Source organism: Thalia democratica, chromosome 9 (assembly GCF_965202585.1).
Source record: "Thalia democratica chromosome 9, ktThaDemo2.hap1.1, whole genome shotgun sequence".
Lineage (NCBI taxonomy): Eukaryota > Metazoa > Chordata > Thaliacea > Salpida > Salpidae > Thalia > Thalia democratica.
The window spans coordinates 8,193,455-8,208,139 of record NC_139173.1 but is presented as its reverse complement, the minus strand read 5'-3'; the positions used below and the strand labels follow the sequence as shown (position 1 = coordinate 8,208,139).

The 14,685-nt window shown below is 24.5% G+C and overlaps 1 protein-coding gene across 2 annotated transcripts; it reads left to right on the top strand.

Annotated features, from left to right (window-relative positions):
• The first annotated feature begins 3,310 nt into the window (after nucleotides 1-3,310).
• Nucleotides 3,311-13,198, top strand: LOC145844204 (uncharacterized). 2 transcript variants are annotated; one of them, XM_082951575.1, is made up of 19 exons: nucleotides 3,311-3,428; nucleotides 3,699-3,846; nucleotides 4,158-4,310; nucleotides 4,781-4,904; nucleotides 5,244-5,436; nucleotides 5,507-5,652; nucleotides 5,840-6,104; nucleotides 6,534-6,684; nucleotides 7,196-7,273; nucleotides 7,386-7,557; nucleotides 7,797-7,974; nucleotides 8,102-8,260; nucleotides 8,391-8,522; nucleotides 8,912-9,098; nucleotides 9,314-9,429; nucleotides 9,917-10,062; nucleotides 10,530-10,636; nucleotides 10,991-11,139; nucleotides 13,090-13,198. In XM_082951575.1, the coding sequence occupies exons 1-19, from the start codon at nucleotides 3,396-3,398 to the stop codon at nucleotides 13,162-13,164; spliced, it is 2,712 nt and encodes a 903-aa protein (XP_082807701.1). In that variant the 5' UTR covers nucleotides 3,311-3,395; the 3' UTR covers nucleotides 13,165-13,198. The 2 variants fall into 2 exon arrangements, with proteins under 2 accessions (XP_082807701.1, XP_082807702.1); XM_082951576.1 differs by lacking the exon at nucleotides 13,090-13,198 and having other exon boundaries at nucleotides 10,530-10,662; nucleotides 10,991-11,122.
• The last annotated feature ends 1,487 nt before the right edge of the window (nucleotides 13,199-14,685 follow it).

Below are 14,685 nucleotides of genomic sequence, written 5' to 3'. Positions count from 1 at the left end.
GATATAAAAAATTTAGTTTTATAACATTTTTAAAATTACTATCAGTTTCTAAATAAAAAGGTTTGTTTAAATTAGAAATATAATTTAAAATGATCGTTGCAAAATTTTTGTCTAAATAATAAATATAACTTTTTATACCCGTTTTTGAAACAATTAAATTGAGGTTAGTTTGGATTTAAAAAAAAAAAAAAAAGTAAATAATAGTGATATTATTTGACTTAAAGTCCTGCCTGACCTAGACCTAGATTTTATACAAAACAACGATATAAGCAACTTGAGGCCCTCAAAATAAAATGTCTAAATGTTTTCAAATTGGAAACATTTTGTGCAAATCAATAAATTTATTTTGAACTCCTCAAATCAAGTGTACTGTTTATTTTATTTATAGTAAGTAAAATACTGAACGGCAGCATTTATAAACTTCAAGTAATAAACAGTTCTCAATGCTGAATAAACTTGTGTTTTAACTTAAAATGAAATACTCTAATAACTCAGCGGTGATTTTCTCATAAAAAAATCATTGAACGATTTAGTTGTGATTGGCTACGAGCAAATTAGTAAAATATATTCGAGCAAGATAATTTAAGTTAAAACATATAAAATTTTAATCAAATGTTTAAAGTTTAGACATACTATTTCTGGAATTCTGGATACCTTACATTAATTATTAATTTACTTTTAATAGGTTGTTTTTTTCAATTTTTATAACAATTTTTCATAACTAGGCTACTTAATACTTTTACAACTTTTGAAAATTTAGCGCTAATCCTTACTTTCTAGAATGAACTATTTTTGTTAACGTTAGAATTTCTCATTGCTCTTTTTAATTTTCAGCAGAGCCTTTATAATTAAACATGCATTACATTTAGCGTTTTTTTAAAAACTTCTACACTTTTGACCTTAATTCGTGATAAAAAACTTTTGGCTTGAAGTTTTAAAAGCTATAACATTTACAACAGTTGAATTTACGCCACACTCATATTTTGACGATTATGGTCTAGCCCGCAAAACACATTATCTAAAAGGTTTAAATTGCTTACTGGAAAAGTTGCCTTACACTAATAAACTTTACTTAGTAAAACCTAAAGCAGTAACTTTTAAACTAAAGGGCGATGCTGCTTATTTTGAGAACAGCTGGTTTACAACGATAAAATCGTAATGCTTAATTGATTTAGACTAAGATTTTTTCAAAAAAAAAAACCTTTTAAGAAACTAATTTCTAAAATTTCCCTATAGCAAAAAAATAATTTGCCCGTTTGCTATTTAATTACCAATTTACTTTTCATCCTTTTACTAGTTACTGTCCCTTGGTAGTAAAAATCGCCTATTTTGGAAAACCGTGCTTTTTAGTTGTATTGTGTTCTAAACAGACAATAAATAATGTTTCTAATGTTTAGAAAAAACTTTAAATTCAGTTAGCACACATTTATAGAATGAGTGACATTACCACCATAATCATTTTATCTAGTACATATACAAAGCTCTAACTTATGCATGTTTGTTTATTTAACTGTAGTAAACTATAACTAGTAGTTGACGGTGTTAAAAGTTTTTACACCAGGTTTCGCTTAAAACTTATTAAAATTGTAATGGAAAATGTGTTTAGCTTCTACGTTACGATAATTGTATTTAAACTAAATAAACTAAAACAATCATAATTTTCTACAGTTAAGCGGTGTAGTGCAGCATATAGCTTCTTAAAGTTTGCATTTAATTTTTACAGTTTTGAAACTTTTTTGGAAAGAGGTCTACATTATATTCTATAGTTTTTTATATAGTTTGTATGTACAAAGTAGTAATAAAGCAATTATTTATAACAAAAAAGATTTTAACAATTTTTTAAGAGGCGAATTCGCACAATATTTTAGAAACTACTAGCGTATTAATTGGTATATAGACACTCAAACTGTGTGCTTAATAACAGCTAAACACTATTTATTTCCTGCTTTGACATAAAATGAAGGTGAAATGTTAAATTAATTTTTGTTTTAATAGTCTCGTTAAAAAAAAACCAAAGGTGAATAAACTGTGATACAAATTAGAATATTAAATATACATCTAAAATCACCTAATTACTATTTAAATAACTTTTATTACTAAAAGATTTTCAAATTTTTCTTCATAATTTCTTTTTACCGTTAATAATTTTAGATAACTTTATATTAAACGTATAAATGTTAAACAAAACTTATTCATGGTTTGAACTTCTATAACCTTTGCACCAAGTTTCAATTTATAGCAAAAAAGGTCGTAAAATCATAACATGATGTATTTCCGGCACTTTTATTGAAAAAAAGTTTTCGAAAATTCAAAGAAACTTTAGTTTTAATATATTTAAAACATGTCTGTAAGTTAAGTAATGTTTAGAACTTTTTACTTAAGCTGAAGACTAGATTAAAAACAAAGAAAGTTTTGTAAGTACAAATAAAACTTCAGTTGATTTTTAAAGTTTTTTATTTTTATTTTATACAAATATATAAAAAGCTACTTCAATTTGGTTAACTAACTTGGTTTTTTTAACTTTAAAAACGTTTTAAATTTAAAAGATCCGAATAAACGTACTTATAAAGCAAACGTTAGTGGTATTTAAGAAAATTTAGAAGTAATTAAAAAAAAAAAAATTATTGTGAAAATTCAAAAAGTTTGTTTAATATTATTGTTCAGTTTTTCTCAAAACAAAACTGACACTAGTATAATTTGATTTTTAGTATAGTGTGAAAATATTGAAAAATTAGTAAAACTAGTTAAGTTATAAACAGTTAAATGAAAGTAGTCTATGAAAAAGATTAAATTCCAATTCGAGTTAAAAACAACAGAGTTAATATATTTAAAACTATAGATAATTTTTTAAAAACTTATTTAAAAAGTAAAAGATTAAAACTAAGATTTATAGAAATATGCTATTTGTATAGTTTTAAGTTGTACAAATCTCGTTGTTTAAAAACTTTTGGCTTGTGAGTTCGAATAAACAAATATTTTAGAACTGAGAGGTTGTAAGTGATTTTCACTCTTGATAAAAATTTGAATCTATTTTTAGAGCACAACTAGGATTATTAATAAGATGTTAATGTATAGATGACTGTTAACCTTTGGGTTTTCATCGCCAACTAAAACTAACTTTTTAATTTTTTATAGTTTTTTTTTATAGCTTTTTTTTGTAGGTTTTTTAAATAGCACATTTAAGAGTGTCACTTAACTTTTATTTTTTATTCATACTTTAAAATACATATTTAGAAAAATACTTTGATACTCTTTTAGAGTACAAAGTTAAAAAAATAGAAGAATGTTTTAACCTTATGTTTTTTTACTAGATTTTTATAAAAAACTTGGTCTATACTTATTTGCAAGCTTAGTATTAAGTTTGTTTTACTTTGAGAAAATATTTGTTCGGGTTTATGATGTTATTAATTTTGTTTTTTGCAGTGCAGGTTTGGATTTAATTAACTAATATGCTTAATATCTGTATTAAAATATGTGCTTAAATAGTTTAAAATTACTATGAATTTTTTTAAGAGAACGGCAATCTTTATTTTTAATAGTTTTGCATTTCTTGTTAATGTTTTTTCAAAAAGTTTTTATACAACTTAATTTGTCACCATATCTACTGACTAAACAGTCAATTATTTTAAGAAACATTTATGTTGAAGTAAGCAAATAACAAATTATTTAAGTTTTTGCTTTACATGATTAGTTTACAGATTCTGTCTTCAGCATCAAATGCAAATAACGAAGACTATGAAATTTACAATTATTTGGAATACAATAATGTAAATTTCAACAACAGTTATTTAGAGGACTATAATGAAAATTATGGCCATAGTGGTTTTAATTACGGCGATTATACAGGTTTGACATGAATAAATTTAAATTAAAAGTTTATTGACTTGTTTTTATTTTACCTATAATGACTTTTTTTTATACTAAATGCTATTTTTTCTTGTTAATTAAGTTAAAAAGGTTTTTATTGACTCACAAGCTATCATCTTGATTTTTATGCAAAATAAATATATATTATTTCTCAATAATTGTTTTATAGGTAAACTAACGGATTTTTTAGATCTAAATTAAAGAATTCAACGATAAGTATTTAACATTTAAAACAATAATCTTGTTAAACTGAATAAGACTTTATATTCAAAAAAAAAAAATGTTTAAAGAATTTAAAGACGAAGTTTTGCAATACAATACAAGTCTACAACTATTCTTTGGATCGGAATACAAAAAGTTTTTCGATTTAATCAACCACAAGCCAGAGAATTACTGGATATATAAAAACTGCCAATTAATTCTCGAAAATAGGATGAAGGAGGGTATTTTTAATTCAGACTTCTAACTAAATAATATTTATTAACAAAAATTTTTATCGGCACAATCGTAAAATAGTTTATGTGTGGGTTTTATTAATGTTAAAAAAAAAGAAAGTTATTTTGACTATGTACTATTTTTTTAATAGTTTAAATACGGATAAATGCTTAAGTTTCTAAATCAAAATGTATTTACGTTTTAATTTAAATTTTTTAATTGAAAATATTTTTTTACTTACTTTTAAGATACGAAGAGTTGTCGTAAACGAAAATAAATGCATTTTTATTTCTTTACAAGTACCAAAAAAGACTTTATATAAAAAATAGCTATACTCCAGGACTACTATAACAAAGTTAAAATAATTTAGATTGAAAACTTTTAACTTCTTAGTTTTTTAAAGATAAGATATTGGAACTTTTTTTTAAAGTGTAGTTGATCATTTTAAACTGTGAATATAATACATAACAAAATTTAGCTGTCAAACACGGAGAAACTATTGAAGGAGAAATTAAGGAAGTTGAAAAACTCTTGTCAGTTCAACTGGAAAGTTCTAAGATCGCAGAACTTCCTTTTCTTTTCAATGAATTTGCCAAAGAAAGGTTTATTAAATGGTCATGATAAACTTTTTATTGGACTTACATTACAATTGGGTCAATAAAAATTTGAAGAAAATTATTTACCGCTTATTTATGATTAACAGTTTTAAATCGTTGAAAAATAGTTTTAAGAATCCTTGGTATACTGACATTGAAAAATTAATAAAATCAATAGTTTTTATGACGAGCTTTACACTAATCCAGTCATAAATTTTTATAAAAAATTTAATAGCTCAATGTTCATATTGATCAATTTTATAATAACAATTGTTTGATAAAATTGTCTAAAAAATTCTTAAGTAAGCTCATGTTATCCTGTCTTTAACATTTTTATAAATACAGACACTTAATTGACTGCTACAAAGGAGAACAGGAAACGAATTACATGCTGTCTAAGCTGTATTTTTGCCTTCACTTCTATTACAAGTGCTCAGAATGCATTTCTCCTTTGTGGAGCTTAATCAGACCTGAGCCCAACAGAAAACCAAAGTGCGATTTCAGGAAATCTCTCAAACTTTTGATACGACTACAAAACGTTAGAGAGTGTTATAGTATGCCTAAAATATCCTTATCAACTGTTTATTATAGAAGCTTACTTTTTGCAGCTCTTGAAGTATTACGATGACACGCACGTGGATGATATTCACTGGGACTTTATTATTTTGTTTAGCAAGCGTGAAAACCAGCACATTTTAAGCACATATGAAAAAAACTACAACAGAACCTTTGACTATATTTGCTATGAGCCCAAGTAAATAAACAAGTATTTTTAATTGGTTAAATTATAATTATTTATAACAAACTTGTTGTGGTAATTTTATCTAAAGCATTTTAGGTCATTTTAGGCCAGAAATACAACTATATAAAAAAAGTTTCTTATTTTTTAAATATTTTAACTTAAAAAGTCTAGGCAATAATATTTATTTTTTTACTTCAAGCGGAATCGACCTGGTGTATCTAAATCGACAATTAAAAGCAAGCCGTGAGAAGAAATCACCAGAGAATTTCGATCAATTACTGAAAAAATTGCAAACACTCAAGTTTCAACTGGACCTGTTGCATCTTGTATACAGAATCGATGTAACTGATACTTCCCGCATTATATACGTACCTAGCTATTATCGCGAAGTGCGTAATTTGACATATGAGTACATGAATGCTCTTGATGAATTTTTCAAGCAAAATAGCAGTATTTTAAGTGAGGTAGTTTAAAAATTTGTTCTGTGTAGTTGAACCATCTTTGAAACATATAGGGTGAAACTTGTTTAAAATAAATGTGATGAATACATAGCAAACGATAGTTTAGTTGTTATTTTAGGTAATATTTTATTGAATTGTTTTTGTAAAGTACTTTGATAAATCAGGATGAAGTAGTACTTGTTTTAAATGGTATAGAATGAATGATAATTCAATTTCTTTTAAATGTTTCTGCTTTTATATTTAGAAAACTTTTGAACTGTTATTAGTACTTATTGTGTAACAACTAAAAAAGAATTAAAAAAAAAACAAAGTTATAATTTTTACAAAAAAAATTATTCAATTTTAATTAGGTACGAAATATTATTTTTCGTTAAACTACTTTGATTAAGGTAGTTACTAGAATTATAGTAAAACTTACTTTGAATCTTTTAGAAGTATTCTGCTGAAGATATGGAATTACTAAAGGATATTTTAGACTTGAATGAAAAATATTTTGTCCAGGCAGTAAAATTTTTACTTCGAACTGAAAAATGTTTCAAACTCGATTATCAGTTTTTAGAAATTAGTATGGTTAAAATGGGAGGTAACGTGAAATATTTTGTTTCTTTTAAACAGTCTTTCCTTACAAAATAACGGTGGAAAATTTATTTTCAAATATATACAGATAATTTTTATAAAATACTCTAAACTGTTTTCAACTATTTTTAATAAACTAGTTTAATAAACAATATTAAATTAAACCATTTCAGTTTTTATCAAAATTGTTTTAGATTTAAGCTTGAAGTTTGTTAAAATATAAAATCAAATAGTATTAGAACAAAATAATGTTGAACTTTTATATGTAGTTTAAGGCGGTTTAAGACTTTTGTATGCTTAAAACTTAGTATAAGTGTTTTAAGTAGCACTACTAAAACATAACTACAAAAATATAGCTAAACTTATTTATTAAAAAATAAGAAAGAAAAGTATATTTTATTTATTAATTTGTGTTTTAAACTAAGTAGCAAAAGAAATAAAAGTATAAAAAAGTCTAAATCTAAACAACAATTAAATGTATCCAAATATATATAAAACACTAATTATTGTTTTTATAGATGAACACGACATTGTAAACTTTAATGGTACTGAAGCAAGTATACAGCTTTTAAAAGCAACAAATTTGTCAACACATGGTAATAAAAAAGCATAAAGAGTAAATGTAAAAAAACTATATTTTTTTAATTATGTCATTTTAAAAATACCTTTAGTTTTGTTGAGATAATAGTTACTCTTAATAAAAAACAGCGGTAGAAATTGTTTACAAGTCTTGGTTGAAACCCCTAATAAGGAAAAATTACTTCAACAATATAGATCTTACAAATACCAACAAAGTTTTCATCAGGAGTTCGAATATAAATTTTGCAAAATACGCAATAAAGGAATACAATGAGCAGACATTTTCTCCAGTTACTATAAAGTAAATTGTATTTACAAACTTATTTCTTATTTAAACTACAAGAAAAGTATAAGTTTTATATTTTATGAAAGTTGTTTTATGGGACTAAATGCCAACCTCTTCATGCCAAATATAACAGAAACAAAAGTATTTTTCTAATTAAAGTGTTTTAACATTATCTTAAAAATATTTAGAAAAAGCAGTGCTGTGTTTGTTTTTTTAGTATGTAAGCATGCTAAAAAGTATTTATTTCATAAAAGACTGAAGGTTTTAAACGATGAACTGTCTCATTGGAGGAGTTTTTGCATGTCTTGTGAGGAGAGCAAGTGTGAATACAAAGATGAGTTTGTAACTTGCCTCTGCGATAATTCCACTAATTTATCTGCATCTATTTCGCCTTGGAAAGAAATAAACACTAATTCCTTTTTTCTGGAATCTGTTAGTTTTTATATTGAAATTATTAATTAAAAAACTATTCTTTATAAATTCTTTATTTCTTTTTTTTTAAGCTAATTACTTTAATTTAAAGTCAAATGCAAAACAACTTGACTTGAACATTTAACAGATTTTGAGAACTTTTGAGTACATTGGGTCATCAACTAGCATTCTAAGCCAGATTGTTACATTAACAATCTTTATATTAGTAAGAAACAATGTGATACATTTAAGATTTGTTACAGTTGTAAACACGGCGATTTCACTGCTTTTTGTGCAAATGACGCAAGTTAGTTTTAATGTTTCGACAATAAAAACTATCTAATTAAAGATTCCTAAGAAAGTTTTTTTATTACAAATAATACAGTTTAATCTTGCTTTGTGTTTTTGTTTTTAAGACAATTTATAAATCGTTATAGGTGACAAAAACAGCAGAACTGTTTCAAGATTTGTGGTGTCCACATATAAATGTAGTTTACAACTTTTTTGTGATGTCTGCGTTTACGTGGATTTTTATGAACGGATTATTTCTATACTTTTCCAGCATTGAAGCAAGTTTTTTTTATATTCACTTACTAAAGTATATAAAAACATTTAAAATTTAACTTTTTTTAAAGTCAGACTATTTTTATGGTGTTAACTTGTTACATAGATTTATTAAAAGCAGATATTTGTAGAAAAATATAGAAGAAAGTACGAATTGCTCTAAATATCAGTTCTTTAATTTTACTAACAAACTAAAAACTACTTTTAGTGGTTTTTTCTTTAAAATTGTAAGAAACAATTTTAGAACAAGTTACACTAACTTACAATAAAAAGTATGACACTTTTAATACTTTCTATAAAAAAAGCAATACTGTAGCTATAGATATTAATATTATTATTTTTCTTTTTCTTTTTCGGCTGGATTTAATTTCATAACGCAACATTTCTAACACAGCTCAACAAGAAAGTATTATTCTTCCTTAAAAGAAAAACTTGTGTTTATATAGTTGGTTGGGGAATGCCAATAACAATTCTTATAACAGCAATAGTAATATCAGCTTACACACCAACTCAATCGTATTTTCAACCTGACAACTTCAATTCGTGCAATGCAGAAAATGAAATGATTCCCACGGCAACAAGTAGTTTTAACAAAATTAAAATCTCAGCTAATTCTAAAAAGTATTTTCGTAAATCACAAAATTTGAAAAAACTATGTAGTTTTCATTAGTAATTTTTTGATAGCGAGTTTTTCAATGTTTCATACTCGTAATCGATCAGACAAATTGGATAGTTGAAATAATTATAAAAAAAAACAAACCTTTTATTTTTAGACTAAAATATTCTGTATTGAAAGGTTTAAAATATGCCAAGTGTGGATTTAGCTTTCTTTCGAAAATGAAATGGATTTGCGTTATCTATGCTTCCATCATTGTCATATGTGATCTAGTTGTTTTGATAAAAGTTGCACAAGTAAGAACTTTTTTTACTACTTTGAAAAAAAAATTAACCCGTATTATATTTTTCTTTTAAACAAATCATAATAAATGCATTTATTAAAGTTTTTACCCGAACTAAAGGTAATATATTTCTAGTTGTTTTGATAAAAGTTATACAAGTAAGAAAAAAACATCTAAAATAGTTACTAATTACTTTAAAAAAACAAATAAACCCGCAATGTATCTTTCTATAATTAAATGTTTAAAAAATTAAATCATAAAAGTATCCACTTATAAAAGTTTTTACCCGAATCAAAGGTAATATATTTCAATCAATGTTTACAAAAACTACCATAATTCTTCGATTTAATAACATTGACAATAAAATACTTTTTTTTAAACACACTAAATATAAGACGTTATGTAAGTGATAAGAAAATATAAAGTTTTAATTTTTTGATAGTTGTAGGTTTAAAATAAGCTGTGTAAATAAATGTTTCATAAGTAAAAATAATATAAAGGCGAAAACACTAGACAACAAAAACCAACAAATGTTTAACAAAAGAAGAACTGAAAAAGATTGTAGTAATAAGACAAGAGCAACAGAAAAGAAGAGAATAAATAGTCAAATACCAGTAAACTCTATAGATGGAACTAATGAGTTTAAGTACGTTTTAATTAAATAAATAAATTAATATTTTTATTTTTAGAAATAACTGTGTAAATATTTAGTTAAATTACAGACAAATAAAAATACAAAAACTAGCGGTGCTTTGAGAAATAAGTAAAAAAAATACGCTTTTTTATTTTTTTTATTTCTTTTAACTTTTAAATACATATTTAACTATCTAAATAGTACATAGTATTTGCTTTGCAGTTTTAGTTTTACGACTTGTTTAGGCATGTACTTAAAGAAAAAGATAAAAGTTTAAAAGTTTTGATAAAGAACGCTTAAAGACTTCTTTTCAATTAAGAATTAAAAAGACAATAAAGACAGTATTCCTACAACATAAATACTTCTGTTGTAAAATAATTTCTTATTGATTTAAATGAAATAATTGTTTGGGAAAAAGTCTATAAAACTAAACTTAAAAAAGCTGAAGGTAAATATTGCTTTCAAATTTTAATTTTTAGAACAGTGAACAACACTAAGTTGTCTCAAAATAATTTAATTGATGAAGAAACTCCTATTTACTGCCAAAAGAAATTGCAGAGAACAGATATAAAAACAGATGCAATAGGTTTACTGTTACCTTAAATAAAAAATGTAAAAAGTTTATAAGTTGCTAAACTGAAAACTAATAATACATTAAATGTAATAAAATAGTATGAATTTAAAATTTTTGATGTTTACATATGTATTTGATTAAAGTAAGCGAAATAATGTTTTTAATTTGATTGTACGTTTCTTTTAAACTTGCTAAATAAACAAAACTTGCTCAAATAAATTAGCGTTTTGCCAATATAAACAGTTTTATTTTGCAATTAAGTTACATATACAACAACTTCTAGGTAAAACACGATAAATTCATTAAAAAAAAATATTACATTTTGCACTGTTTTCATTTATTTTTTATTAAAAATAATTGTTTAAGGTAATTTGTTGTTGCTACCAGTATTAGGATTGCCTTGGCTCATTACAATTCTTGAGGGAAAAAACTCTTATTATTATTTGATATTTGATGTTTTTAATGCTTTGCAAGGCTTCACTTTGCTGATATTTTACTGTGCTTTAAGTATGGAGGTTAGTGTAACAATAATAATTATAGTATATTTTTTTAGCTTTGCTGAAAATTTCAACTATATGATAACTCAAGAATTTAATGAATTAACTTACTTAAAAATTTTAACATGAAAACTTAGAAAACCTAGTTATCTATTTAAGTCAACATAAGTTTTTTATTAAATTTTTTGGAGAACAACATTTACCTTATGATTATTACAGGTTAAAAAAGCACTAAGAAGCAAGACTTGATACAAATAAAGTATTTTTGACTACACATAGTTGTCAATAAAACATTTATTGCTTTTGTATACATAAATACTTATAAAAAATTTTTATATCAAAACTATTGTTACATTAAATAAAAGAGTTTTTTGTGTTTAGTACTAAATTTGCTAAATAAAAACAGTAAGAGTAATAAAAAGCTTATCAACTAACTTTCATAACTAATAAGGTTAAGTTTAGTAGGAAAAAACAGCTTCAAACTAGTGTTTTTTTTGTGTTAAGATGTTTATTTTTTATTTAAAAGTTTTTTTATCGCTAAATGCCGCTAAAGACATATTTTGATAAGTTTACTTCTAACCTCTGATTTATTAAAACGTTTGACTTTAACAAATCAATTGAAACGTTTTTTAAATAACTGTAAAACTAACTACAACTAGCTGGTGATCAACTTAACATATACTGCTTAAGTATTAGCAATTATAATTACTATTCGTAATAATGAGATAAATACTAAGTTTTAAGAAGATGAGTACAACATATATATCTAAATATGAATTCAAAATAATACAGGCAGAACATTTTTATAGTTTAAGATTATTCATCCAAACTGTTACGGTTATAATTTTTTTTGTAAAACTTATGATAACTTTCTAATTATATTTAAATTAATTTAAAAGCATTATGTTAATTAAAAAATGATTTATAACAAGTTATAAAACTAAATAGTACTAAATGCATGACAAAATACAATAAGGCATAACAATAAAATATACAAACATAAAAAGACTTCGATATACATGATTATTTTTTAAATTTACCTTTAATAACTTTAACATCTACACCTCAATAGTTTACTTCACATGTTTTTTTGTTAAGAAGACTTTTCTTAAAAATTTCACTTACATTTTAACTGACTGACCGTATAAAGTTAACAAAAATGGATCTGTTATAATATCAAAGTGAGTTAAAGTGTTTATTGGTTTTTAATAAACTTTCTAGACTAAAACTTTTCAGTTAGCATATGACTACAATCGATAATTAAAATTTAATTACCAGCAAAGTTTTTAAAGCAGTAAAAGTTATTAAGTACGACATTTGTTTTACAACATTCTTAAACTTTTTATTAAATAAAAAAAGGTGTTTCATTTTATATAAACTTGTTATATTTCATTTTAATCAAAGTTGTTTTTAACTTATTGTTATGTTTAATTGTATTAATACTTTTGTTATAAGGTTTATTTTAAAAAAGTTAGATTAAGCTTCATGTAATACTCTACTTTTAAAACAATTATCAGTGTAAGTTTTTTTAATTATAATCATGTAATAGCATTTGGTAGAAAATGAGTTAATAACCACTATATGACAAATATTTTTCAATAAAAATTCGGAAAACTTACTTAAGCTAACAATTTTTCTTTTTAACTTTTATACGTTTATCAATTCTTATAAACGATTTATTTAACATTCCTCTATCTCATTTCTTCAGTTTATTAAATAACGAATTATAATACAAAACAATAAATTATAATTTATGTTAAATTTGTGATTATATTAAAGTGCAAGAGTTCTATTCAGTGAATTAATGAGCATTTATACAAAATAACTATATATTTTTACAAAATGGATCTGTTCATATGCATAAATTTATAGTCAGCTTATTAGAAATAAACCAAAAGAAAATGATAACAACAAAACTTGTAAAACATTACTATCAATTTATTAAACTACAAATCTTTTTCATGGTAGGAAATATTTGGGAAGCTGACACCAAAGTCGCTGCTGAGTGCTTCCGGTAGCCCACTGTCCCTGTTGACTTGTTGACCGACAGTTGTTGAACTTTCCTTGTTCTCCGATACACTTCCACTGTTTGACTGTTATTTAATAACTTACGTTACTGTTGTACAAATAACTAACTATTTAAATTTATGTTGTGAAACTTCGAAGTTTCAAGCTAATTTAACATAATCAAGTAGAATTTCGTTTGTAAAAAACTTGTGTCATAACCATGGTATTAAAAATAAATTGTTGTTTAAAAATTAGTCTGTTCAGTACTCAATATTCTAAGCTCCAAAAGTTAGATGATTTTTCTTTTAATTATAACCAACTGAAAACAAGATTTTTAATCTTTTTATTTAATTTGGTAGGGATTAACAACAAATACAAGATTAATAAACGAACCCCTCCTTCGCTCGACGACATATCGGATTAGTTTCTCCGGTAAAGGGCGTCTTCCAAAACTTGGGAAGACTTACTTTCAAATCTAATCCCTTACATTTATTGTATAAATTAACTAAAACGGTCATGTAAAAAATTACATATTAGATAAATAGATATTTAATTTCAACTTAAGCTTGTGTTTCTCAAATTCTTATAAATAACTATATGATTTTTTTAAATTTCATATTAGTTTTAAACACTAAGGCTTGAATATAACAAATTAATAAACACTTTATCTGTAATTAGTACTTTAACTATATAAACACTGACCCGTTACAATGAATTCGATACCCAGTAAACAATAAAGCAGCTACCACCAACAACGATACCAATTATAAGGCCTGTTAAAACTCCTGAACCAACTACATCGGTTTTGTCACCCGACATCTGTATTGTTACGTCACTAACCTCGTAGTCGTTTGTTGCTATGAAACAGTACTTTTATTTCATAAATTTTTTAGACATAGTGCGACATTGAAAACAAATACATATACATATTTAATAAAAACGTACAATTTTGATAAAAACAATCTTTTGCAGTTTACATTTTTCTATTATTAATAATAACTTTTAAAATAAAACAGTTTTGTAACAGTTTTAAATCAAATTAAGGTAGAAATATGTAAACAAGTTTTCGGCATAAAAAATAAGCTTTATACTTAAACTGAAAACTTAATAAAATTTTTCTCTAAATTTTCAAGATAAGTTAGTTAGTTTAATTTTTATTTGTACTTAAATAACTTCAAAAAATATTATAAAAAGTTTAAACAGGTACCTGAGTTTTGTTCAATGTAAAACTTAAACAAAGAAGTAGAAACTAAACAAATATAACAAAAAGAGTTTTTACTGCACATTTGTTCTGAAATATTTGCGGTTGCACATGTCTTTGTATGGTACCACAAACGTATACTTCGTTTTAGGTAGCTCAAAACAGCTTTTTATATCAAAACTAAGAAATAAAGTATAGTTTGAAAATTTAATATGTTATTAGTTAACATACGTAAACGTAAAAAAATAAGGTTAGCCATTTGAAAATAATCAAAAATTTCCAGCCAGATTTATTTTGTTGAGAGTAACATAACTAGGCACATTTATTGTAACATTTGATCTGTCGGCAAGAGTAAC